The 27,913-nt window shown below is 40.2% G+C and overlaps 1 protein-coding gene across 1 annotated transcript in view; it reads left to right on the forward strand.

Moving 5' to 3' along the window:
* LOC100700197 (contactin-associated protein-like 4) overlaps positions 1–27,913 on the forward strand; it is a 143,477-nt gene that overhangs the window by 54,671 nt on the left and 60,893 nt on the right. Inside the window, exons 4-9 of the mRNA XM_005476783.4 lie at positions 277–424; positions 4,007–4,213; positions 21,347–21,519; positions 21,620–21,766; positions 24,292–24,559; positions 24,694–24,843. Coding sequence (XP_005476840.1) covers positions 277–424; positions 4,007–4,213; positions 21,347–21,519; positions 21,620–21,766; positions 24,292–24,559; positions 24,694–24,843 — 1,093 coding nt within the window. The remainder of the gene's footprint in view (positions 1–276; positions 425–4,006; positions 4,214–21,346; positions 21,520–21,619; positions 21,767–24,291; positions 24,560–24,693; positions 24,844–27,913) is intronic.

The raw sequence follows: 27,913 nt of genomic DNA on the forward strand, positions 1-27,913 counted from the left end.
AGCAGAGATGAGATCCTGAGACCACCCAAGTGAAAGCCTTCTGCCATTTGGCTACGCCTAGAAATTCTGTCCATAAAAATTATGAACAGGACCCCCCGAGGAACACGGTCGAATGCCTTCTCCAAGTCCACAAAACACATGTAGACTGGTTGGGCAAACTCTCATGCACCCTCAAGTATTACAAACAGGAAACCAAAAAACTTGAATTTCCAGTGCAAATATTTACATATGTAAATATTTACATGTAATTTTTTTTCTCTGCTTGTATGTTTTTAGTCATTTCCAGGTAACAGCAATGCAGACAGTGTGGTTCAATACAAGCTGCAACAACCAGCGATTGCACGTTTTCTCCGCCTCATTCCTCTGGACTGGAATCCCAGCGGACGGATCGGACTGCGACTGGAAACCTACGGATGTCCTTACAGTAAGTTCTGTCTTCTTTATCCCGACTGGACTCTGGTCAGTGGTCAAACCAAGAAAGAACTCCTGAATTTATTCAGTCTTTTCTTGAAAAATGTACACATTTCATGATTTTGTTATTGGGCTGCCTTTTTTTCACTGAAAGCCTTTTGTTAAGAGTTAAGAGCTGCTTTTATACATGCTGGCCCCGGCAGCCGTAGCATCAGTACAATGAACTAAACAAATACGACATTGGTTTTGCACATAAGCAATGCTGTCAGATGTATTCACATTCAGTTACATAACATATGTGAGTCCACTGTGGCAAAAAAAACCTCACAAATATTTCTTTTTGACAAAAATAATAGATATGTAACCTGTCACAGTTTCTTCTTTCACCCTGACAGCACACCGTGGCTTTATCTTCTTAGAGTTGTTTTTTTCATATAAAATATGAATCCTCTTGACTCAGCATGACTTTAAACACATTAGAGTATATTTTCAATGAATGGAACTCCTCTTCATCCTGTTCTTTATTCCCTTTACAGCTAAGGTGTACAGTCAGACGTACAGGCTTTGCTCATATTCTTAAACGAGCAGGTGTTTGTAGTCTTTTGTCTTCTCAGTGTTCATTTGCTGCTCTGCCCTGATTTCTGTGCTCTAATCAAAACACGACATACTCATGAATATCAAAAGCAACTCCATATATTTACATATACATGCTAGAATATACTTATCAAACAATAACTATTCATGTGCAAACACGGTTTCCTGGGATTTCCTCCACAGCCGTCTCTGTGTATTAGTTCAAGTTTCCACTTATATTTTGCCGGCTGTACTCTGAGTGGAATTTTAAAATAGAAGTATAAAAATAAAAGGACATTAGCTTGTTTGCTTTGAATATACTAAAAAGGACAAAGCAATTTCACAAATACGACTAGGTTTCAAAAGGTGTCTTTTGAAAGTGTTCTACTTTTTCCATTTATTTCTAATTCATACTGAATGTCACTCTTAGATGAAGACACATAGTCTTCTTTTATTATAAGACTCTTTGTTCTTCTAATAAAAACAACCCGACAGTGTGAAACTGTACCAACAGTGTCCTCAGGTTTTCTTTAGTTTGGTCTTGGTGATCGCCACTTTTACGTGATCTCTGTATCTTCTTTATAGTCTTACATCTTGTACTTGCATCTTCATCACTTGTAATCTGCCAAGTATAAAGATGATTTATGCTAAAACCATTGTATATATCCTTATGTAACTGTAGTTACTGTTGCCCGCGTGAGAAGAAGATGGATTTGGAGAAACATTAAAAGATGGATTTTGATGAATAGCCTGTAGTCATTTGGAAATATTCAAAAGTTACTTACGGATATATTTGTGTGCTATATTTATCAGCTGGTGTCACAGTTGTCAGAGAAGATTCCTGGTGTTCCTGCAGAAAACTAATGCAGCATTCACGGCAGAATCCTCTCCGGAAAAACAAATGTAATACATCGCGGGGAGCTGCAATATAGCTGCTGGTGACAAACGGTTTGCCACAGTGTGAGAAATGCACTGAATGTAAATGCTCGGTGGATATTAGTCCTTTTTAAGGAAACACAAAATAATGTGTTTTGTAGTTAACATTATGAGAATGGATGGAGAACATTTTCCCTGGCCTACATGAGAGTTTAAACGTCATAAAATCCATGCAAACTGGAACAAAAAACCCCCAATCATGATTAAAAAGTTAATTAGTGGAATTAGCCACACACCAGAGCTTTTTGGTTTCTGGAAGTGCTGGAAGTGTGATGATCTGTATTATTTGCTAATAATGTAAAACACTGTATGAAGGCAGAATAATGGAGTATAAATGAGTGTTTTCACTACATCTTCAGCAAAACAACATTTTTCTGCGAAAGGAAGATTTCTTTTTGCACTAGCGTCAAAAGTCTGTAAATGACAGTAGGTGGTTAAGCTGGTCCTGAAAGATACCAGCATCTGCTGGATGGATTTAAAGTTTATACAGTGAGTCATGGAATAAAGATTATTTTCCTGGCACCACGAGGATGACTTTTGGAGTTAAATTATTACCACCGATGTGATAGTTTGTCTTCAATGTAGACACAGACAATTGTGCTGTCTGCAGCTTGCAACACAGAGGTGTCAAATGTTTAAGTTAATAAATCACATACAGTCCAAGTTAATCTTAAGTGTGCAGGAGCACTATAAAAATACCTCCAGATCTATAGAACAACAAGTCCAGTTTGATTTTAGGAAGGCTAAACATCGATTATGATTCAGATCTCTGACTCACATGACATTAAGAACTGGACAACAGGTCCCTTGACACCCTCCATTCTTAACAACCTGTAACACAATGCTTCCTACAGAAGCAAACAGTGGGAAATACAAACATTCTTCCCCATCTTCTCTGCAGTATTCCTGAAACCATCCCATGGGCTGGACTAGTCCATTTCTTAGGCCTTCTTGCTGATAACCACATATCTTTGAAGTATGATATTCATACCAGTCTAAATTGATTTCTGCTAATTAACTGATGCTAGAATGCAGCAGCAGAGCTAAAGGGACTTGCCTCCTCTATTTATGTATTTTTTATTAATTTCATATGTGTGTGTTTCTATGATGATATTTACTGCAATCGTTCAAATATATGTGTGTAAAATTATGTCCAGCTAATTACTGCACTCACTATGTCCAGTGTTATTTCGGTACGCAGGTAGTGAGTCAAAAATAATCAACAATATGTTCTGGGGATAATTACAGGGATATGGCTGATTGTAATTACATAAAACGTAATATTGTAGAACAAAATGTAATCTGGGACTTAATTAGAATGGCTTGATAGTCCACAGAGTCGACTTCAAGTAATGTTTTCAGCTTTCAATCGCAGAGGATGACTCAGTGCTTCCGAGCCCGAGCCTACTGCTCTGCAATCAGCAGGAAATACACTGTACAATGCAATAAGAGCATTACTGCAAGCAAAGTGGTTGGCTGATTGTAAGTCTCAGGGAGTCAAAGAGTTTCCAAGTCCATTAAGAAACATTCAGTCGGAGAAATTAGTTGTACAACTGAAAAGGCTTTTGATGCTGAACTCAGCCGCAGCTCCCTTTAAACAGTTCAGTATTTGCAGTTCATTCTTTACCACCTACACCGTTTACCTCACATCACCTCAGCCCAAATCCCCAGCGAGCAGCACACAGTAACTGAGAGACTTCTTGATGAAAAGTGTTAAGCAGAATACAGATTCAGTCCTTGCTGCAAGTCCTCGCTGTTTAACAAATTGTCTGCTACAACCACAGAATTACAGGAACAGGTAGATTGTGTCATGCAGGTGTGTGTAATTGTGAGTTTATGCAGGGTAGCATAAGCATTATTTAAGAACCTTGAATTAGAATATTACATGACATTAATAGCAACTCTGACACCCAGTTATAAGTCGGAGCTTTGAGCAATCTGATGCTGTAGGAAAACTGCACAAACACAAGGACTGTTGTCTGTTTCAGGGTTATATGATATGAACTGTTAAGCTTTTGCTTAAGATTCTGGTTTCAGTGTTTTGCTTTCTTTTATCATGAAATCTATTTTGCTTTTGTTTTTTTAGCCTCTGATGTGGTGAGCCTAAACGGTGGCAGCAGCAGCCTGGTGTACAGGCTGAGTCCCGGGCCGTGGCGGACATCCAAAGAGGTTGTCTCTCTGAAGTTTAAAACCCTGAGGAATTCTGGGATACTGCTGCATGCAGAGGGGCAGCAAGGAGTCAGCCTCAGCCTGGAGTTAGAGAGAGGAAAGCTACAGCTGCTGCTCAGACAAGGTACAACACAACACAAACATAATGGTAGCCATTTATGGGAGCAGACTTTTCCTCATACATACTAGAGTAGAAGTAGTGGTATTTAAGAGGAAAATGTGGGATAGATTTATTAAAAACCTCTTTTAAACAATTGTATTTAAAGAAATAGACAAAAAAGACACACAACAAGAGGATCCAAAATACAAGCTGTTATTGGCCAAAACTATAACCTGATATAAATTTGTCTGATCTCCCAGTCGGGGTCATAATCTGGTACATGTCCGGCTTCTAGTGCTACTGCCTTTTTTAGATCATACAGTGGAACTTCCCGGCACACGTGCTCCTTCACTGCATGCTTTCTTCCTCGCTGTGTGAAAACAGTGAAGCTTCTGCTTGATTTCCCTGTTGGTAAGGAGGACACCATCACAGGGAGGATAAACTGGAAGAGCAGGTCGCGAGTCAAGACTGTGTCAGTTTCGCCAAACGACTCCTGTATTTTCAGTGTTCTCTGTGTTGGCACAATGGCACACCAATGGCACACCAATGGCACACCAATGGCACACCAATGGCACATGCCACAGTTCAGTATTCCACTGAGCACACTCTATCAGACACCTGAGGACACTACAGTAAAGCTGTGTTGACTGTCTAAGGCTGTGGGTGAATTTGCGATGTGAATGTCCCATTCCTGTCCTTCTGTACCTCCTTTGGGCGTCAAAACTTTGCACTCTCCTGAAAACTGTTGTACTATTGCCAGTCTGTCTGGTCAGATTAAAAGTTGATGTTTTCCTGTGTGGTGAAATCAAAGCACACACATAATACATGTAATGGCACACTAGAGTGGTGGTGATCGCACTGAATTTCTGTTGCATTAAGCGACTCATTGCAAATAGTTGCAGTGACCAACTGGTGTCCCGGAGGTTGAGCATGCAACATCCTCAGCTTCTGTACTACCACTTTTAATTGTAAAGTGCTTGCAGAGGTTGCCTGCTGGGAGGGAACCTGACCAGAATTCTACCATATTTACGTCCTATATGTTTGGTAAATGGACTGGTTCTTATTTTGCGCTTTTCTACTCTATCTGAGCACTCTACATTCGTTCATTCACCCAATCACACAAGGACTTTTCTAAGTTTGTTCTGCTATCTAACATTCATACACACATTCACACTTCGATCGAAGGAGTTTTCCGATTGGAGAACAACTTGCCCAAGGATATTTGGCATGCAGACTAGGATCGAACCACCAACTTTCCGGTTAGTAGGAGACCTGCTCTACCACCTGAGCTACAGCCACCCCATATGTTTGGTGTTATTATTATTATTTGTTTTTTATGGTCAGATTGACATTTTTTTTTTTTATCTGCACCCTATACACAAAAAATCCAGTATAGCATTAGCTCTGGCTCTTAACTCAAATGCCCCTGCAGTCCCAGAAGATCAACTGGTCTCAATCGAAGCCAAAATCATCTGATCGCTCATCATTCTTTGCATCATATTGTCAAGCTATTTGTGTAGCTTTAGTTGGCTCACAGCTGCTGTATAACCACTGATCTTACTTTTCTTTCTGTGTGATACTTTTAAAGGAAATCTGTTATCAGTAATGCTTGTTGTTGCTCTGACTTTCCATTTATGAGCAAATATTTGAAGTATAAAGAATGGCAACATGTAAAAATGCTGTGTGGTTCCTGATGTTTGACATAAGTATACATTTTAGTCCAAGAGGGTCCATATGTAAGATTTTTTTAATCAAACTGATAATCAAGCAGTAACTACCCCAGTTTTTTTTTTTTATCCTTTTAGCGGTTTGTATAGAAATAGACAAAAGAAAGGCATCTCAGCGCTCAGAAATACTACTGCAATTGGTAACAGCATTCTTAGCACACCAGTTTTGCAGTTAAGCACATTTACTCTGAGAAGAAACATGCTATTTCTGTTTTTATTTTCTGGTTCTGGTATTCTTTTAGCACACAGAGTATTTCTTGCTCCCAGTAATCAGCTCCCACAAATTGGCTCAGCAAAAACACATTTTTTTGTCACTTTAGGGTTGTATTGGTAAAAAACATCTGTATAAGTTTGAGGACAGCTCAAACTCTAAAATAACTTTAGATTGTTTTTGGTTTGAGATGGCCGTTACACACACTGCCATCTGATTGGTTTAGTCTTGGCTCCTGCTGCATCTCTGTCTAGTTACAGCCGTGATGGATGGTACCCGTTCACTGTAGCATGTGTTGGGGCTGGACTCTGTAAGCCTTGATGCATGGCTTACAGTCTGTATAGAGTGTGTGTGTGTGTGTGTGTGTGTGTGTGTGTGTGTGTGTGTGTGTGTGTGTGTGAATAGGGTTAAACCAGAGGCTGTCAGACTGCCATCGTTAACATATGGCTTGCCAGTCATCAGGATTCCCATCAGGTCTATTCATCCATCTATCTATCCATCTTTTTGCCCTCTCACCATTTCATGTCTACTAAAAATGATTCCTCCATCGCCTCCTATTTGCTTTCATCTTCCCTTTTATCCACCCCCTGACTTCTATTTCTCACAAATGCTCTTCATCTCTGCATCTTTATCTCCCATCCCTCCCTCATGTATCCGTCATCTGTTCTACCTTTCATCCATCTGTCAGAGACATCGCTGTGTCTCTTCTCTGAGACTGTAAACTTGTTTTGCACATCCTTAAAGAAAGTAACATCTTAAAGAAAGGTTACGACTTCTTAAAACAACATTCGCTATGTCCCTTCCAGCACTCAACGCAGGCAGCAAAGAAACCCTACCGCCTCAAAAAATGACCCAGACTTTTTCAAAATGTCATTGTAGGAAGTTGATCACCTTGAAGAGCTTTCTGTTTACAAAGGTGGAATGTCACCTTCAAGAATTTTAAATCAATTATAACGTAAGCGCTCTAACTTAATCAGATTACGCATCGTTTTACATAAAGGCAGGTCAAAGTGTACTTTCTCTAGTATGCTTCCATATGGGATATACACTGTGTACAGGGGTCCCCCACTATAACGCGATTCGCCTTTCGCGGTCTCGCTGTTTTTTTTTTGGGTGCAATTTTGCATGCTTTTGTTTTTTTTAACAGCACATTGTGTTCTGCATTCTAATTGGCTGTAGACCATTGTCAATCAATCTCGTGCCGTGTCTCCTCTACAGTACAGAATGTGTTCAGCTTGTCAAATTTATCTAAATCTTTGATCGCTAGCAGTGTGACTCTGAAGTGCTGTACTGTAATACTGGACCTATTTTTCTACGAAGGTTTGAACTTTTAGAGTGTTTAAACCATCGAGAAAAGTGTGAAAATGTTCAAGCCCGTCGGAGAAAAGTGTATAAAGTGTGTAGTGAGGGGTTTTACAGCCCTAAAACATCTATAATAACTGTAAAAGATAAAGTTGGGTACTTGGCGGATTTCACCTATCGCGGGTTATTTTTAGAACATAACTCCTGCAATAAATGAGTATAAAGGAAGGACCCCTGTACTTGTGTAGTACCCCATCAGGGGGGGTTTGATCTCAATTATAGACTTAAAAGAAATGACATTAAAAGAAATGACTGCAGTTAATTATACATTTTGTTAAAGTTTTGCTGTTATGTTGGCTCTGACTTCACCATATAGCATGTAATGGAAAACATTAGTATAGAAAAAATGTATGGTAAGTGTACTGCTGTTAGCTAGCTATCATTGGCATTGCCATCGATGCTGAGGACATATCATCCTCCTATTGGCTGAAAATGTAGTGTTTGCCCCCCCCCCTTTCATTCTGCTATTCAGCCAAGCTGGCCATTCACCTTCCAGTTTTTGCCTGCCCTTTTTGAACCAGGGGTGTGAGCGACTAGTTGACTAGGTTTTTAAATACAGCCTCCCTTGCTATACATACTTGCTGGAGCAATTATTCTAATTGTATTATTTTACACTGCCAGTTAACTGTCACTTCTGAGATGTTATGCAGATGTTACACAGACTCCTAGCCCGAGCAGACGACACCAGCCCTCTCTGCCTTGTTGCCTCAGAATAAGCTGGCAGATTACCGCTCGCCCAGAGCAATGCAGAACTACATGCAGCACAGCGGGTGGATGTTAATTTGCAGGGAAAGAAGGCAGCTGGCACAACCACTGCTAATGTTAGCACCACTCAGCATCTGACATTGAGCGTGTACAGTGTTATGCATAGTGTCACACTTTTCAGCTGCATTTTGATTATTGCCCGTGTTTAACCTCATCCATTAGACTGACTTGGATTTAAATGCCTTCTTATTGTTTTCATACTTGTAGACTGGTTGATTAGTTAGAATTTTTCCTCCCATCTAATCAGCTAGTAAATTAGTAATAAGAAACATCCCTAGTGTGAACAAACACAACATACTCAACATAGCAATATCCCAAGTCCTTTGACATAATAGCAACAGAGCTTTCATTGTGGTTTCTCTTTCTCTTCCTCTCCACCCTGTTTCTCAGCAAGACTTTGTTTCCATTTTCCTCCTTTTCTGATTTAATTAGGGCCCGAGCACTAAAAGTGCGAAGGCCCTATTGTATCTGCTCTGTTTATTATTATTATTATTATTATTATTGTTTCGGCAAATGAATCGGCTTTTTGAGGGCCTACACATGCTCAAAAACTCATGAAATTTTGCACACGCATCAGGTCTGGTAAAAATGTATGTTTTTTAATTCCGCAGACATGTCCAGGGAAAATTGGCTCAGTAGCGGCACCTAGAAAAATGAAAAACGCGAGCCCCCGGGATGGGTATGACCTACATGTATGAAAGTTGGCACACATATCTAACATTAAGGGACACACAAAAAAGTCTATTATGGCCATGTCCTAGACCCAACAGGAAGTCCGCCATTTGGAAGTGAAGGTGACATTTTGGCTCTAATTTTGCCATTTCCATGGTCAGTGTCAACTACACACCTGGGCCATGTTAAATTGCGGAGCTTTTGAGTTTTCGCGATACGGTGAGCCCGTGGCGCCACGGCGAATTTCAATGATTCGCCATGAAAATATTATTGCCTCTCATTCTGTCATACATTGTCCAATCTGGACCAAAGAGCACACATATGATAAGGCTCCAGTCCTGAACATATTTCAACTGCCATATTTGACACCAGGGACAGCGCCACCTAGTGGGAACAGGAAATGTCATGTTTTACACTTTGGGGTACAGTATTGTGATGGGTTACATCTGCAGCCTCAAATTTCTCCAGGAAATCCTTAAGGAGTTGGTCTTGGGTTACAGTAAAAAGTGTGAGTTTTTGTGAAAGGGTGTGACCCCAGCAGCGTGGCGAACTTTGATGTCTCGCCATGAAGAAACAAATTAGTATAACTCCATGAAATCCAGTCTGATCAGTACCAGACTTTACAGCCATGATGTCAGACCCGCCCTGAACAGATTGATATGCCCATTGTTAGGAATACCCAGAGCGCCACCTAGTGACAACAGGAAATGTCATGTCTTATATTTTGTTGCACTGATTTTCACAGGTTCATCGTGGCCACCTCAAAAGGGGTGAATGTCACCATCAGTCCCTCGTGATGCTTCAGTGAGAAAATTGTGACATTAAACTGAACGGCGCACCCTGGTGGCAACGCAGTTCACCATGAAAGATGAAGTGGGTTTTGAGGGGCTTGGAAAGTTTAAAAAGTCTTGAAATTTGGCGCACACCTCCAATGTGATGAAGGCTTTAATGTTTTGTGATCATTTTCCTTGAATAGCGCAAAATGGCTCCACAGCGCCCCCTACAAAATTTCAAAACATCAGCCCCTGCTCTGTGTTTTATCTATGAGTCTGAAACCTGGTAAGCTTATGTAAGATATCAAGATATACAAAAAAGTCTCTTGGAGCATGATACGAAATCCAACAGGAAGTCAGCCATTTTAAAATGAAGGCGTACTTTTGGCGACATTTTCCCCTCTTTTCAGGCACCGTACTTTGACGAACTCCTCCAAGGGATTTCGTCAGATTGACGCGATCTCCAGTGCGTGGAATCTAAAGACCTTTGTGATGTTAAATTGCGAAGCTTTTTACGTTCAGGGAAACGGGGTGGCCATGGCGGCACGTGGAGTTTCAAACACTCGCCAAAAAGCAGTAATCTGCTGCCACTCAAAAACACAATGTCCAATCTCTCCGAAATGTCGCAGGCATGATGAGACTTGAGCTCGGAAATGTTTGTTATGCCATTTGTCAGTAATGGTTAGAGCGCCACCTAGTGGGAGGACTGTAATCATGATTGAATGAGATTAAATGTTAGCTGGTGGTTAAATGCATGAATTCCATCAATGTGACATCAGATCGGACGTGCAGGTTTTAGGTGTTGAGCGTGGCTCGACGCGCCGGGGGTGCGAGGGCCCTCATAACGCTGCTTGCAGCTTTAATTAGTGTTGTTTTTCTGAGTTTCTCTGCCCACATCTCAGTGTTTTTTTTTTTTTTTTTTTTTTAATCAGAAGAGACAGTTTGGCTGTTTTTAGTTGTACTTTAATTTTCATTCTCCTGACTTGCCTTCTTGACACACACAAAGACCTTTTTGATATTCCCTCCAACCATCTTTTTTGTTTTCCTTCATTGTTATGTATCTCTGTCTTTTGGATATGCCAGAGCAATTCTTTTCCTCTTATGTTATTTCAAAAGCTTCCGTAAACCATTTCTCAGTCCGACGTCCTTTCTGCCTCATATTTTCTACTTTTTTCTCCCTCTCTTTCTTTTTCAGTTTTCTGCACAAAGTTTTTAGGTTATGAATTGTGTAATATGGGTCATCTGCTTTGTGCACTTTTGTACTAACACTAACACATCCAGGTCTGACCCCCCCTGGAGCAGATGCTGTCCACATTATGAGGCAACACTGAGTAACAGCCCTGCACAAACAGCAACACTGTCCTGATGACAGAGGAACCAAAATACAAAATAAAAACTAGGTGGTAGATTAATTACTTTTTAGCAGATGCTAGTATCTTCAGTAGTTAAGTACTTTAAATAATGCGATTAATTCCTGCCCCCGTCACTCTCCTTTTACTTATTAACCAATTTTAATTTTCTGCATGAGAGAAATTTTAAAAATCCCCTCTCCTGTCACTCGTTGCCAATTTGTCGACCATCTCTTTTTAGATAATTGCATTCTCGATGGAATTTGTGTGATTGCAGCAGGTATATGTAGTGAATATATAAGAATAGAAGTTTAAATACATAGCTGACTGTATGGAAAACCCCAGCACATAAAGAAGGCTTGTTACTTGCTTCCTAGATATGAAAGTAGTAACCAGGTCATTAGTCACAGTCACCTACTTGGCTGCACTGCAGGGTGTAATTACTGGCCAATCTTATTTTGTGACACTGCGTTGGCAGCTAAACATGTTATGAAATCTCACAGCAAATATCACACTACCCCACAAAAAAAAATTCCAATAAAAGTTTACTTTACAGCAGGTCATTTTAAGTTCATTCATCTTATAAACACAAGGGCCTTTAAAAATTTGGATTAACTGAATATACATTTGAAGAGAAGTAATTTTGAAGTTAGTTTTTAAGAGGACCTTTTATGCTCATTTCCATCTCCTTTTTTTAAATTCTTGGACTAGTTTTTCATTATTCGCATTTCAAAACATATTTTTTATGTTATCCTGTGCTTTGGTTCGGCCTCTCAGTTCATTTACTCTCTGAAACAAGCTGTTCTAGCTTCCTTCTCGATGCCTTTAAGACAGCTTTCTTGAAATTTCCTGCACCTTGCAATAGAGGCTGTTTTAGTCATTTTGAATATAAGGTGGATGGGGCCTGTGTGGTCACAGTCAAAGCAATGTGCCACCATATTACAGATATCAGCACCATTTGCATCATAGAGAGCCAAGAGTAGAAAAACTGTCTGAAAGCAAGAACTGAGAGCAGCGTGAAGCCTACACTTGTGATTGCTGCACATATTTCGCCTTTATTATTTTGACTCTTTGGCCTTCTTTGATCTTGTTGATTTGTCCAGGGTGTACCCTGCCTCTCACCCTATGGTAGCGAGGATAGGCTCCAACGCTCCTGCGACCCTGATAAGTGGAAGAGAATGGATGGATGGATGACCTTGTTTGATGTGACTATCAACGATTGTAACAGTATAACAGAAAATAGGGGAGAGGATGAAAGGTCCACTTTAAAATACTAGGATTAATCAACAGTCACAGACTTATTACAGCCAGATTTGTTTTTCTTTCAATTTTCCTCAATTTTATGCATATTTAATATGCAAAACCTACAGCTGCAGCCATCAAAGCGATTTTGTACCAAAGTCAGTGCAAAGACAACAATCTGAGGCTTCTCTGGTGAGTTTTTTGAATTATAAGTACTGAGGTAATGCAGTGAGCTAGAGACTGAAGACATAGAGCAATGAATCTCCTCTTCACAGTTAAAAAAGAAAAAAAGAAAGTTTTAATTCTCAAGCAGTCTGGGCTGGGAAGTCAGACATGTTTGTGTCTTTAAGTGCTTGTTTTTAATGACTAGAATGAAATCTCAAAATTTACATTCAAGCATCCTGTAATTGTCTGATTTTTCCCAGCTGTCTGCCAGATGGCCTTTCTAAATGTCGACTAGACAAGCTTTCTGGACCTTGTTGCAAGGTCGCAAGGTTTCTATAACTTAATTGTTGTTCAGCAAATATAACAATGCTAACAGCTAAGGAACTTGGAAAGAAAAGCAACTAGACTTCTTTGAGTTTCACCTCTCATCCAAGAAGCTTCTTCATTTCTGACTAAATGATGGAGATTCCCTAGTGGGAGTTGTATATTAAGAGGTTCATTGGCCCACTATTGATCATCACATGAGCCAAGGTGTGAAAAAGGTGTGTACCAGGAGTGGGGTTTGCTCATTGGAACTTAAGTCCAACACCTTAACCACTCGGCCATCCTGGTGCTTGTACCAAAGGAAAAAAAGGGATTTATACTGCAGTTTGGTAAATTAGTACAGCCTTTCAATGAGCTGTCTTGACTAAAACTCATCTTCACTGATTTGATGAAAGCCCAACTGAGAAAACTACGTTTTAAGAGCTTTCTTTACATGTATGTGTTCCTTTTCTTTCCCTTCTGCCTCTGAGGGAATGTTTTCTGCCCAGCGTTGCAGGGTCCTGATTACTCCAAGTTTGTGTTCCAGCGCGTCCAAGAGTAGGTACTGGTCTGTGTGTGTGGGCTTCCAGTAAACTTCAATGTTGAGGTTTCCGTTCTCCTCAATGTGCACAGCACAGTACAGAAATGGCAAACTGTTATCCTTTGTGTCTTCGCTGTTGAACTTCATGTTTCTGTCCACTGAGTTGCTGTGAAGCCTTAAACTTCTTGGCTTTTGATTTTGACCCACTTATCGTTCACATATCTGTAACAGTGGCTAGGTGCTGCCAAGGGCTTTACTGTCCATTTCCTCCATGTAAAGGTTGGCTACAGTGGGTGACACCGGGGAGCCCATGGCACATCCATGTTTTTTGTCTATAGAAACCTTTGTTGTATTTAAAATATGTGGTGGTAACGCAGAGGTCTAACAGTGTGCAAATCTGATCGGGGGTAAAGCTGGTTCTCTTTTCTAAAGAAACGTCTTGCTGTAGTTGTTTTCTGACTCCACTGCCTGAGCTGTAGGTATGCAAGTGAAGAGTGAAACCACATCAAAGAACATTTTGTTTTAATCAGGATTCAGAGGAAGTTTCTGGAACTTGTTGGTGAAGTCAGTGGAGTTTTTGATGTGATGGGGTGTGTTCCCCACAAGGGGAGCTAGGATGGATAGTTGTTTCTGTGGCTGTGATTACATCCACTGTGGGAAGCTGTTGTGGAGAAATGGCAAAATGGAGTCCTTTGGCTAGTGCCTTCTTTTCAGGTTCAGTGAGGTTCCTGTCTGATAAGTTCTTCACTCACTTTTCATGACTGTCTTCAGTTCACTTCAAACAAAAACATATAATTTTGAGTCGATGCCTAGACCAGACAGACAAGAAGAGGAAAACACCACAACCAAAGACTGCTGAAAGACCTTTGGAAATCCTGGAGAAGTATTGGTCAAGACCACTTTAAAAAAATGACAGAAAGCCTGGCTCCTAAGAAGGAAAATGCAAAGAAATGAGGAGTGGCTCTTTCCACAGTACTGTTGGATTGTTTTTCGCTGGTTTGTATGAGAGGGTATGACTGGACTATTATTTGATGTGTCTCCTCTGGCTGTCTGCCTCATAATCACACTTTTGGCTTCAGCCTTTGACCATTTTTGGCCAGAGACACAAAACTTCTGTCTCAGCAATGTTTGCTGGGATCACTGAGCTCTCTGAGCCTAAAAAAGAACTATTCACAAAGTACTCACAGGCTCTCCCATTGCCTGTAAATAAAAATGATAAATGAGATCAGATAGTCCACTGTATGCTTTAATTTGTTGGCAGCTACTTCAGCACATACATATAATGCATGTTTGAACCTTTGCAGCTTTTCTAGCTTTGGAAAGAAGCTATTAAGCTATTAGCCCCTGCAGCAGAATTCAATAAATCCCACAGTAATTCACAATATCCAAATTATAGCAACACTCAAATGCTCAATATATATTAAATGACTCTTTTAAAATGAGAAATGATCCTGCATCTGTTGGTTTTTGTTTGATCAGCTTCTCTTAATGTGACCAAATGTGATTTTTGTATGTGTCATTTTTGTTAGTTTAGATTATTGTGCAAATTAAGTCTACAATAAAAAGTGAAAAGAAATAAAAGATAAAAAGATGATTTACCTCACTTCATATGATGCGGGGGGGGGGGGGCACTAGAAATACTGTCTGAGGAAGCAAAAATCTTCCTGCAAACTTCTCACTTGGTGACCTGAGCTGTGAATCATTAGCGAGTTTCTGTGACAGACATGGTGTTTTATGGCAGTCAGTTGCTGAAATAATTATACCAGCCAGTTTTCTGATAAGAGCAATCAGATTTTGAGGAGCTGTAATAGAATAGGAGACAAGATACAGTGACGCGATAGTGTCTTGCGGGCATGAATAGAATGACAAAATGATTCAAACTTGTGTTCAGCACAGACTTATAATGATGAGACAGCAGACTCGGTCTGAGGAAGAACTGCTGCAGTCATTCACAGTTTAAACTAGGTTTGAAACTTTTTTCCCCAGTCTATTTCTCAACAACGTCTTGCTCGTGGGCACACGCATTTCCACTTAAGTCAGATTTCAGTCATTAAAAAATGGATCTGATCTGCATCTTCTCTCAGTTTTGTCTAGTAAGGCCTTTGGGTGAATACGCTGAAGACAGTTTCTCAGGATATTCTGTCTTTTTCTCTGATCTTCATAAATAAAATCTTGCACAATTTATCAAATGACACATTTTTTAAAAGTTCAAAATAGATTTTCTGACTGTTTCTGGGATGAGATGTCGTGCAGCTACAGAATATCATCTGTGTTTATGAGTGTTACACGGAGTCTAATCAGATATACTTACCTTGTGGTAAATTATTGATTATTCCAGCACGTAGGAGTAAGTGTTTCTTGTAAGGTGCCTGGCTTTGTGTGTGCAAGGTTAAGTGATCTGTGTGAACCAATTAATGTGATAAGTGATCACATTAATTGGTTCTATTTAAACAACCTGATAAGTTCTGATCCACAGAGTTTTAATGCAGCGATATAACAGTGAGCAGACAAAAGAGTTTTGGAAGGTGGAAATATCAGAACTAAGCCAAGTAATTGTCATTATGTACTCCTTTGGTAAAAACTTGAACTTCACATTTAGTGTGAAGGTCATAAATCTACAGTGCATAATGCAGTGTTTCCCAACCACTGAGAGATGATCAGGTGTGCCGTGATCTGGTTCCACCTGATTAGTACTCTAAGCAATCGGCATGAGTAACCGGCAGAACAATTACATTCTCTTCCACTAGAGGGCAGTACAAGTACCTTGCTCTAATTAAATGGGTTGCCAACTACCAGTAAAACATAAGAAGGTGAGGAAGAAATTACATAATAGTCATGCTGTGAGACGACACAGTACATAATAGCAATCGATATCAATATTTGAAAAGAAAAAGTAGTCAATCTGACCTGGGTCCTGGAGAAACTTCCAACCCAGATGAAGGCCCTAGCATGATGATGTGTGATTTTTCTAATGTGAAATATGTGCCGTGGCTCCCAAAGGTTGGGAAACACTGGCATAATGAATAATGAATGGTATTAAATACAATTCAAATACTCATGTTTTCCATTTAACTGAAGAATGGCAAAATAAACTATAAATAATAATAAACATACACACGTTATGTTTGGTATCAGGTTTCAATCAGTGGAATCAAAGACTTCTATGACTGGGTACTTAATAATTTAAAAATAAAAACATACTGGCTGGTAGTTGGCCAAGCTCCACATGTTCATCTTTGGACTGCTGTTTTTTGGCCTAGTCCCATTTTGACTACTTGTATCTGTGTATCTAAACTGTTTATCTATCCTAAGGTTGTAAGGAGGCTGACTAACATTTAGTGAAAGGCAGGTTACACCATGGAAAGCCTGGACAAGATTCTACTTCAGTCACACCGAACAGGACTTTTGAATATGAATATGTGAGGCAGCAGTTCACTGCACCACTGTGCTACAATATGAATGCAGAATTCAAACCTGTTGAGAGCAAATATCAACTTATGTGTCAAGCTGACTCAGAAGTCACCTTAATAAGGATCATCACTGGTAATGAGAGCCGGGGCTTTGGCTACAACCCTGTCAGCAACCAGAAGTTGTCAGAGGAAAAGTGCACAGTGTCCAAGCCCAAAGCCACACATCAGTTGGGGGAGATAACCTGGAGCATGTTTGTCATTTTTTGTGACATTCACAAGGTTGTGCACATTGAAATTGTCCCCCAGTGTCATACTGTCAACATAAGGTTCTACTGTAAGGCATTTGACAACATTCAGCACAACTGACCTTCATGATAGCACATGCCAGCGTGGGTCTGACTTCATCTTCACCAAATGAAAGGGCTGGAGTTTTCATCCACTGCAGGGTGCAGCAAAGATGCACAAGTTCAAGTTGTCAAGGTTCAGCTGTGTGGTAGGCAGGGAGTGGACCCAAATGCAGCTTATTGCTCGACTTTTTACAGAAATGCAAAGAAACACAGTTCGGGGATAAATAATCCAGACACGGCCACGAGGGAAGACATGAGACAGGACAAAGGGACAAATGATAATGAGGCTAAGGGAAAACAGGTGGGAAATATGGCAGGTGTAACTCAGGGATAATGAGACAGGTGAAGTAAAACTGAACATAGAACACACGAGACAAAGGTTACCCAAATAAAACAATAAAATTTTTTACAGGGAAATATAACAGACAGAGACTTGACAAAACGTGGGGAACACAAGGGAGGTGAAGAACAATAATTAAGGACACTTAAAGGCTAAACTAAGAGCACAAACAAAAATGCCTGTAACACAGGATAAATACAAAAAAATACACAAAAGTGACAACTAAACAGTAAGCAGCTACAAGCTTAAACAACAACAAACACAACTCAAAAACATAAAATGCTGGGTCAAAGACTCAGGACCACGACACAACTGGTGGGACTTCCAGAGTGACCTAAAAGATATCAGGCGCAGTGACAGTAGTGAAGAGGTGCACATGAAGATGACCTTGAAGGGAAGGTTGTAAATATTTACAAGTTTTCCTTTTTATTGTCATGTTTGTTGGAACTTTTTGATTGCAGCTCTTCTACAGCTCAGCATAATTGTGTTATTTAATAAATGATATAAACTACTAGTTTAATTAACAGCTATGTCTAACAGAGCACTGTGATGACAAAAAAGGTGAGACAGTCTCAAATTTCGTAACACTAGGTCCTCAAAACTGGAAAAGTTTCCTCCCTCAGAGGCGATGATTTCACAGCCAAAAACGATTGGAGAATACGAAAGACAGAAAACCCACGAAGAAAGATTGATGAAGAGATGGAAAGAGATGGCTCTATTTATTAATATTAGTAAAGCAATTTTCTGTTTTGGCCTCTGATCTCTGATATTGATTCCTGCTTTCTCTTTCCCATCATTCATGCAGTAATCAAATCATCCATCTAATGAAACATCCATCCAGTAAGGCCCTCTTCTCTACCTCCTACAACACAGTAATTTTTCCATTAATCAAAGCCCATAAAGAGATTCTCATCTTTCCTCTCGTATTGATTGCAGTGTCTCTTTCTGTTCATCTAGACTCTAATCAAATAAGTCATCACAATAACTGTGTTGACAGGACAGACTTCCTCTGTATCATTAGTTTAATTTTCTCTGATAAAATAATAAAATTGTTTTTCTTCACTCCACCTGAAGTAAGAATATGAAAAACGTGACAAACTCAAGTTAAAAAACAAAAGAAAGCTCAAAGCTCAGTAAGGTGTTAACGTCAGAAGAGTTTTAATGTTTCTTCCTTCCAAGCACGAGATGTCCAAGAACATTGTTTTTCTGGTCACTCAGATTTGTGCTATTACTATTCTTGAATTGTACCAAACTGCAACAATTCGTGCAACAATTCTGTTAATTAGAGCTGTAACGGGTTTAAGGCCTTTCAAGGTTAAAATCAGTTCTAATCTGGTCCAAGATTTGGTGAAAGGTGAAAGTTTACCAGACATCTGCATTAAATCTTTGTTTCAAAAGAACATTTTTGTAAGATTTGCTATGTGTTTGGTTTTAGATTAATATTTGATTGGCATTTCATTTAGTTATATCAGATTGAAGTTTGAAAAAAAGAAAAGCGTGCTGCATGTTGAGCATATTTGTAGCAGCCTCTGAAGCTTATTGTTCTCATGTGCTAGAGTGGAAAGGTGGTGCAGTAGTACGCAAAGTTCCCTCGAAGCACAAAGGGTCTGGGTTTGAATCAACCAGCTGTCTGAGTTTGCAGAGGCACTGAGGAGGACTTGTCATCTTTTGCTAAAAGTATTTTAAATAACCTGAAAAGCTGGCCTTCCAGCTTTCGGTATTTAACCAGATCTGCACTATATGCATGTGGCAGAGTCATTCATTAACATCTTCTGAGTTGACATTGATTCTTTGGTAACTTTGCTGAAGGATAGAAATGTAATGCTTTGAAAAGATATTCATTTTTCCTTCATTTGGTTTTTCAATGATGGCAAATGAGAGCACGGTCTAGCATGTCATTCAATCCTCCCAATACCTGATTACTGTGAAGGGCAAAGCATATGAAACCATATTCATACTCTTTAAACCTTACAGTGACCTCTTGCTCCCTATCGATTGTCATATGGGATGTTGTGCAGACCACTTATATCAAGAGCTTTGTGCTGATTTAAAGTGACCCTCTATAGCTGGGTATACACAGACTGTCCCACACAAGCACCATAATCATCAAATCACAGCAATATCTTTCTTTTGTAGTGGCTCCAAAATGGTGTTCTTAAGCAGAAGGCTGAAGGCTAAAGGTAGACTTGAAAAAATCCTGACAATGTTCAAAATTCAGGATGACCACCTATTCAACTCTACCAACCAACAAACAGAAATGCAAGCTTGAAATTATTTAGGGGTTAGTGTAACTACAGCGCTAGTTAGAAAAAACGACAACAACAGAATAGTAACTTATCTCAAGCAGACAGCAGTCAGTAAAATATGATAAACTAAATGTTTGGGACACCAACAAAGAAGAAAATGAAGTAGAAGACACTGGAAGCAAAAGGTGGAGGAATTCCAGCTGTGCATCATAGCCCATGACTGACGTGTTAGGAGACAGTATTCATTTGTAACACCTGATGTTGTATAGTTTCATTGGACCTAAGTCAGAGAGTTTTTTAAGTTTTGTATTAAACTTGTAACAAACAGAGGAAAGGGCGTAAATCTAGGGCACCAGGAAGTAGAGTAAGGTTAGAAATCCAAATCCTTTAATCCAGGTAGGAGTCACATTTAAAGGCAGTCAGAGGAAGAAAACACTTCCAACAAGGGGTTAAACCCACACTATAAATTAGGACATTGGTAAGAACATAAGGAAAATTTATTTAGGCGAGACAGATTCATCAGAGGTAAAGCTGAAGAGGACCAGACAAACAATTACAAGGAGAATAAACTGACTGAACGGAAACGTGAGTGTAGGCACCTCAAGATGAGTTGATCCAAAGAACTCATGCATGATCTCTAACTGTAAGCATGAACGGTTCAGGGTTTTCCTTTGATTTCTCACTAGGTTGTATATATTCTCACAGACCGAAGTGAAATATCAAAGATATATTTGTCCATCAGCTTCCAAGTGGTCTGTTTCTTTCTCTGAAGTTGAAATTGCTTTTCCCTTAAGAATATCTAATACATTTTTAATGACTGACAGTATTCTGCTCTCTCCAGTTCCCCCTCTAAGCAGAAACACAGTTTCTTTCACATCCCTAGGGGGGGGAATGGAGATGGATCCACTTATTAGGACCGGCTGGTGCTTATCTATCTTTAATGGTGTCTTGCCATGTGTCTTCTCCAGTTTTTTTCCCCCCCAGATTAGGCATTAGCACATATTTGGCTTCGGTTTTCAGTGTTAGCATGCAGTTATATCTAGTTGTTCCTAATGAGATGACCAAGGGTGACCTCCCCGTGATCCTCGCTGTGGGATTCAGAGAAAAATGAAAAATTTAGATGCAGTATAAAGTCTGATTATTGTTGTTCCCCAGAATAGTGGGTCAGATATTGAAAACCCTACAAGCTAACAGGTCATATAACAAAAGTGGCTCTCAAATCAGGTAAAACTAGAAAAAGAGCTAAAAGCCACCAGAAAACTGAATAATCCTAATGACATGAGTGAAATCATTTGATGAGCGCTTCAGTTCTTTTCCATTAAATAGGAACCAATTTGATGTACAACGTTTCTTTTTGGTGTGTTGATTAAAAAACAAAGTCTGTCTTTGTAATTTCTTTTTCACTCTGAGTAGTTTTCAATAACGGTCTATTTGTCTTATTCCTCTTATTCTTTCCCTGCCATCCATCAGTCCTCTTTGTTTTTCGTCCATGACATGTATCTTCTCCCCCCACCTCTCTTCTTCCTCTAGCTGATTTTTACCTTCACCATCTCTATCCACTTCTCCCTTTGCCCCATTCCTTCTCCTTGTTATCCTAAATGTATTTTTCCAACACTTTCTTCTTTTGTCTTTCCTTTTGCATTCTTCACCATTTCTCTTGTTCTTTATTCACCCCTCTTTTCTGTCTCCCGCTTTCTCTTTCAGGTAAGACTTCCCCTGAACCACTGCGTCTCGCCTCCCTTGGCAGCCTGTTGGATGATCAGCATTGGCACCATGTAGTACTGGAGCAAAAAAATGCTCACCTCAACCTCACTGTGGACAAAAACACAGAGAGAGTGCAGCTCCCGGCAGAGTTCAGCCGCTGGGCCATCGAACAGGTGTGCTAAAACACACTGATATAAAACTGACCAGTGACATGTTCATATAAATGTGCACAGAAAATATACAATATGTTTTTTCATTGTGATCTCTACGTAGTTGAGTTTAGGAGCTATCCATAGCCTTCGCTCGCAGAAGCCAGACACCTCCAGTAAGGACCTCCATGGCTGCATAGAAAACCTGCTGTACAATGGCTTCAACTTGATAGAGCTAGCTAAGAATAGTGACCACCAAGTTACTGTCAGGGTAAGTACATGATACCCAAACACCCATTTTCTGTTTTCAAGAAAGCAATTATTTGCTGTGACTCCAGGATCTCAAACAGTTTGCCTCAGCATCTAAGGCTTTGCAACAGAAACATAATGCCCTTACTGGTATTATCATAGATGTTTGTATTCTTTTAATCTTTTGCATTTATTTCATTAGCTGCCTTTTTATTTATTTTTATGTAATTTGTTGCTTAAACATGTTGTTATCGCACCATTTATTCTTGTTTTGTTGTCCTGATAATATTAGTTTTATTAATCTATATATTCTTTCCACTTTTTCAATTTGGGGTCAAAGAGTAGAACCCAAGACCTTCTTCCTCTACTTAAGTAAATGTAAAAACAAAACCCTGGCTACTCAGGGTTTAAGCTGGGTATCTTGCAAAACTGTCTTGATTCTTGCCTTCCTAAAATAGAAAGGATACAGCATTAACAGCATAAAATAACTGCAACACACAGGGCTAATAGCTAAGCAGACTATTAGTAAAGGAGAGGGAGGTGTTACTTCTAATGGTTTAGATAAGATAACTGTAACAATTTGTTGGCTGAGAAGTTTAAATTAGTTGAGAGTAGTAAAAGCTAAACATGAGTTATGGATGTTTTTAATTGTGCTTCTTCTTCTTCAGGAGGAGTAATCAACTGGAAGAAAAATAAATGTATTCCAAAGACATACGCATTATTAAACAATTATTAATGTTCACAGTTAGCAGAGTAAGCCGATAACTGATGAAGATTTGGTTGAGGTGCCCTGAGCATCTCAAGAATCTGGATAAAGTGTAGATAGTGACGACATGGCTCAGTTGGCAATGTGGGCAGAGATTAAAATTCATTTAAAGAAAATGGACTAGGGGCTGATGGTAGATGAAAGATTATTGGGAAACTGTGTTCAGACTGAAATTTTCAGTGAGGTGAATTCAATAGACTAAAATTAGCAAAGAAAACAGACTTTTAGGAGGGAAATGCATTGCAGTGGGAGCTGTACAGCTTTCCTTATATTTAGATTTAGACATGTTCTATTTTCTTAACGCTTAATCCGTCCTTTACACACTCTGATAATGTATTGATCAGTGCATCGAGAGGGTTGATATGAAAAAAATACTGGTTTAGGTACCTCTTTGGGATACCACATAAACTGTTTTATTTTTCTGTAGTGTGATGATGACAGATTTTGTGCGTTGATGTTTAGCTCCTCGAACTGCCCCGGCTCTGTGGGTTTTATATCTGAGAGAAAACACAGCATCAATAGCTAGATCGGAGGCACTAAAAATGAAAAAATAAGTATAAACTGCAGACTCGTGACTCAGTCTGGTTTTTTTTTCTTTTAGTGACTTGATTATTAGTATTATTAAGAAATCCCTACAAACACCACGAGGCAGATTCCTCTGCTGCCTATCCAGCACTCACCAATCCTCCGCGTGCATAAATAACGACAGGTTGGCCTCGAGAGTATATGAATGTGTTTGTATGTGCAGGTGTGTTCATACATGTTCACATCCTCAGAGCACCACTGGGAAATTATGTGGATGCCGGCAGCGCCGCTGCTAGCTGGTTAATGATGCTAATGAGCTCCTAACGAGGAGACTGAGTGATGAGAAGACAGAGGAGGCTTGATGGTGGTTAGATTTCTAGTAAGCCCTTCCTCGCCTTTATCATTAGAAAAAGAAAAAAAAAAACATTTCTCCAATGACAATAAGTGTAGCAAAGTCAGTGGAGAGCAACTCTGAACCATTTTGTAACAAATGGTTTCTCATTACAGTTTAGGATGAGAGAGCAGAGAAGCAAAACGTCTTGGTAAAAATGGTTCAGAGATTCACATGCATGGCTGAAGGTCTAATAGAGGCTGTTTTACAAGAGCTCCGTACATCTCATAGTAATAGAGTATTAACACTGTTCTAGTCTGTCTTGATAAAGAGAGCACTTTTAGCCTTTCTTAAAGGCACGGCAACAGTAATGTGGAGTATTTTGGTTGTGCATATGTGTTAGTGAATGGCTTTTGGGGAATTTTATAGCCCACTTTTTACTTTTTATTTTGCAGTGGTGAAGCTTTCTCCACCGTATACTTTCATATATCACTTTAACAGCTCTACAAAGGGCTTTTAGATGTCATCTGTGTTTCCAGAGCATTATAAAGATAGCAGGCTGATATTCCCAGAAGAGAGCAGGGGCTGTAATATATAACTGCTACAGCCTTAGCAATGGACCTAGTGTCATTACCACTACTCAAAACAATGGGCCGCAGTGGAAATGCCTGTATAGTACTGTTCATATGCATATCCACCTCCCTGTACAGCTCTGTGATGGGTGACATTGCTGTTTTCAGTTAGGAGCCATTGCTATATTGCTATATTCAAGGAGACTTGCTGATGAGATCGCTGCGACACAAGGTCACAGCGACACGCCCTCAGCAGCTGATTAATATTCATGTTTTATGTTGTTTTATCTCACCAGTAATCATTTTTTTTCTTCCCACCTCCCCACTCTCCACTCTTCATGTTTCTCTCTCAGGGCAATGTGACCTTTTCTTGTGCTGAGCCAGTTTCCGTTGCTTTGACGTTCACCGGGCCACAGAGCTTCCTCCAGTTGCCCGGGACTACAGCGTCCTCGCCGGGTGGTGTGTCTGTCGGATTCCAGTTCAGGACGTGGAACAAGGGAGGGCTTCTGTTCACCTTTAGCCTTCCTCAACAAGAGGGCATGGTCTGGTTATATCTGAGTGATGCCAGACTCCGACTGATGATCCACATAAGTGGCTCAGTGGTGCTGGAGCTCAGTGCAGGTCAGTGTATAAACCTGCACAATGAAATCCTAACCTTTCATGTGTCAACCCCTTACTGATTTATGTTTTTAATACTGTTTTTAAAATAAAAAGAAATAAAATATCATTAGGGTTGTGGCCTGCTCTTTTCTCAGGTGCTGCTCTAAATGATGGTCAGTGGCATTCAGTGGATTTTACAGCCAGACGCGGTCGCTTGACAATCTCTGTGGATAAAGGAGAAGGAGGCATTGCTCATGCTGCTCCCTCATTTCCCGTCACCACAGAAAGTCAGCTGTTCTTTGGTGGTAAGAGTGAATTTAGGCTTTTGGGGCTTTTAGAAACTAAAAAACTTTGAAATTCCTTAAGTATATGTGTTTCTACATATTATATCCATGCTTAGATTAACTGGAAAAGCAATTAGAAGCAAGATTTCTGTTGCTTCTGTTGGCTGTAATTAAAGGTCTTATTCAGTTCCAAGATACCCTGAAAAGTGATTTTAAAAAAATTTCTCTGGAAAGCTAGATGTTCATGAAAAACTAATCTTTTAGGTGTTTAATACACAGCTAACCTCCTTCATCATGACTGTGTGGGTGTGCTCTTATTAAATTCAGGAAACTGAGAATAAAAGTGAACAATCTGATATCTGTTTAAATATTGCATAATCCTGATTCGTATAATAAATTGCATGGCAAAGTACATCAGAAACCAGTGTGGAAAATAAATCATGCTTGATATCTCTACTGATATGGATTGGGTAATGCGTGAGGAACAAAATGATGCTACATCATTTTATGGAAATAAAAATTATCAACGTGCAGAGGACTGAATTCAAAGACACCCTGAAAATCAAAGTGAAAAAATGATGCAGCAGGCTGGTGGTTGTATGCATGCCTGACGATGTTGGGACATGTTCCAAATGAGATGATGGATGGTGTTCTGGGGAATCTCCTCCCAGCTCTGAACCAGCACATCAACAAGCTTCTGGATAGTCTGAGGTGCAAACTGGTGGCATCAGGTGGACCGAAATGTAACGTCCCAGAAGTGCTCTATTGCAGCGGTCCCCGACCTTTTTTGCCCCACGGACCAGTTTAATGTCAGACAATATCTTCACGGAGCGGCCTTTAAGGTGTCGCCGATAAATACAACAAAATAAAATGATACGACCAAGACAAAAACTGTGGTATTTTGTAAATATAATAATAAACACGAATTCACTGTGTAATTGTGTAACTTTATTAGCAGCGTCCTCCTGAAACGCGCCAACAACATTGAGAGTAACATCCTCCTCTCTGCCCCTTAATGCTCTCTGGTCGCTATGGTAACGTGTAAATATTTCTTTCAAAATAAGACACACAACTACAACACGGGAAAAGACCCAGGGAAACTGAGTTAACGATAAAAACCCTGAAAACCATAAATTTCACACCCCAGCCTCAGCTCTCGTGGACCGGTACCAAATGACTCACAGGGGTTGGGGACCGCTTCTCTATTGGAATTAGGTCAGGCATGCACGGGGGCACTCAGTGGTATCAGTTCCTTCATCCTCCCCAAACTGCCTGCATACTGTCGCCACATGAGGCGTTGTTGTGCACCAGGAGGAGCCCTGGACCTATTGCACCAACATACTAGGGTCTGGCAGTGGGTCTAAGGCAACAACATCCTGATACCTAAGGGCAGTCAGGGTGCTGTTGCCTAACTTTTAGAGGTCTCAGCTTCTTCAAGAAGCTCGACAGGACAAGACTGAGCTGTACATCTGCATCTAAAGGACGAAGGTCACTCTTTCGAGGATGCCAGCGACCATCTTTGAACAGAGGGGGTCGCTCACAACTGTCTGCCATCTATAATCCAGTTTTGAGATCCCTTCCCAGACGCCTTAACGCCCACTCACATTTTGAGTCATTTGATCTCAGTAAGTCACAGAATTGGGTGAGGCAAGGTCTCACAATGGGTTCACCTGAAACCTTGGCTGATAGTGACTCACACCTGTTTTCACACCTTGGCTTGTGTGATGAGGGAGAGGATCAATACTGGGTCCATGACCCTCACAGGGACACTCCCAATAGGGCTTAAAAATTTGGGACTAAAATCCACCAATTGGTCTTAGAACTGAAGAAGCTTCTCAGATGAGAGATGAAACTTAAACTAGTCCAGATGCTTTTCTTTCCAAGCTCCTTAGACTACTACACACCTTTGGAACTTTAGGTTGGAGGTTCGACTCCTAACCAGGAGTCTGTATCCAACAAGGGTCCCTAGGCTAGACCCCCCCATGCTATCCAAGCCTACCTCAGACATGAGCGAAAGACAGAAATCTGAAACCATCCCGGCTTGGACGTTGCCCGGATGTTGAGGAACCAGGACATAGTCATGAAGTGGGCTACTGGAACAAGAAGGCACAAGTGGGCTATTGATATAGATATACACACACTTACAAGGATGGATGCTCATACTAAACATGGCTAAGTTTCAAATGCTGAGGTCAGTGCTTGTGCAAGTAGACCCTACATGCCAAAAACTCATGCAGGCTTTAGGCTGGTCCACATTCTCATTTCAGTGAGACGTTGGATATCCCTAATATGGTCATCTCTGGCACACAACAGTTCCACCCATCTGTTGTTCAGATTTTCTGTTAATGAGGTGCAGTCAGTCAGATCAAGTTGGCTTAAAGGCGGAGGATTAAACAGCTTGTTCCAATACAGTTTAAAAGAACATAGCCATGTTTATATAGAAGATGTGTGTATTGCATCATACAGTTAGTGTACTCTTTCTCTCATCTTGCTTTTGTCTCTCTTTACTCTGTCCTTGCCTCTTGCTGCTATCCACTTCATTCTCTTTCTTTTCTCTCCCTCCCTTTCCCCCTTTTGTTCATACTCCACTGCCTCCCTCGCTGCCTAAAAATCTCATCTCATTTGTTTTCTCTCTGCTCAGCAATATTGTAGTCTAGCGTTTTGTTTAACAGCTGTAGGCTTTTTTATCATCCTGCATGTGCACTCTCACACATTTACACATTTACTCTCACTATCTGCAGTAAATGGACAACAACAAAAAAGATTACCTGTTTTCATATGATTGAAAGATAGATATAAAGCAATAAAACAGCCAATTAAAAGGTGCAAATGATCCCCGTAAGACTAATCATCAGTATTATGAACGCTATTAACTGCAGGGACAAAGGATCACCTGAACTGCTCAGTTCAGGAGATCCTTTTGTGTCTAATCCACAAAAGAATAAGCTCTGCAAAGCAATGAGAAGACCAGGTCATCCTCACCAGTGTTCTCCTGGTGCTCAAACTGTAATGGTTCCAGTGCATGTTGGACTTGTGGTCTCATGGGGCTCCCACTCCCCATATCATGTCTCTGTTATTTGAGAAGTGAGAG

The sequence above is a fragment of the Oreochromis niloticus genome, linkage group LG18 (assembly GCF_001858045.2).
Source record: "Oreochromis niloticus isolate F11D_XX linkage group LG18, O_niloticus_UMD_NMBU, whole genome shotgun sequence".
NCBI classification, from domain to species: domain Eukaryota; kingdom Metazoa; phylum Chordata; class Actinopteri; order Cichliformes; family Cichlidae; genus Oreochromis; species Oreochromis niloticus.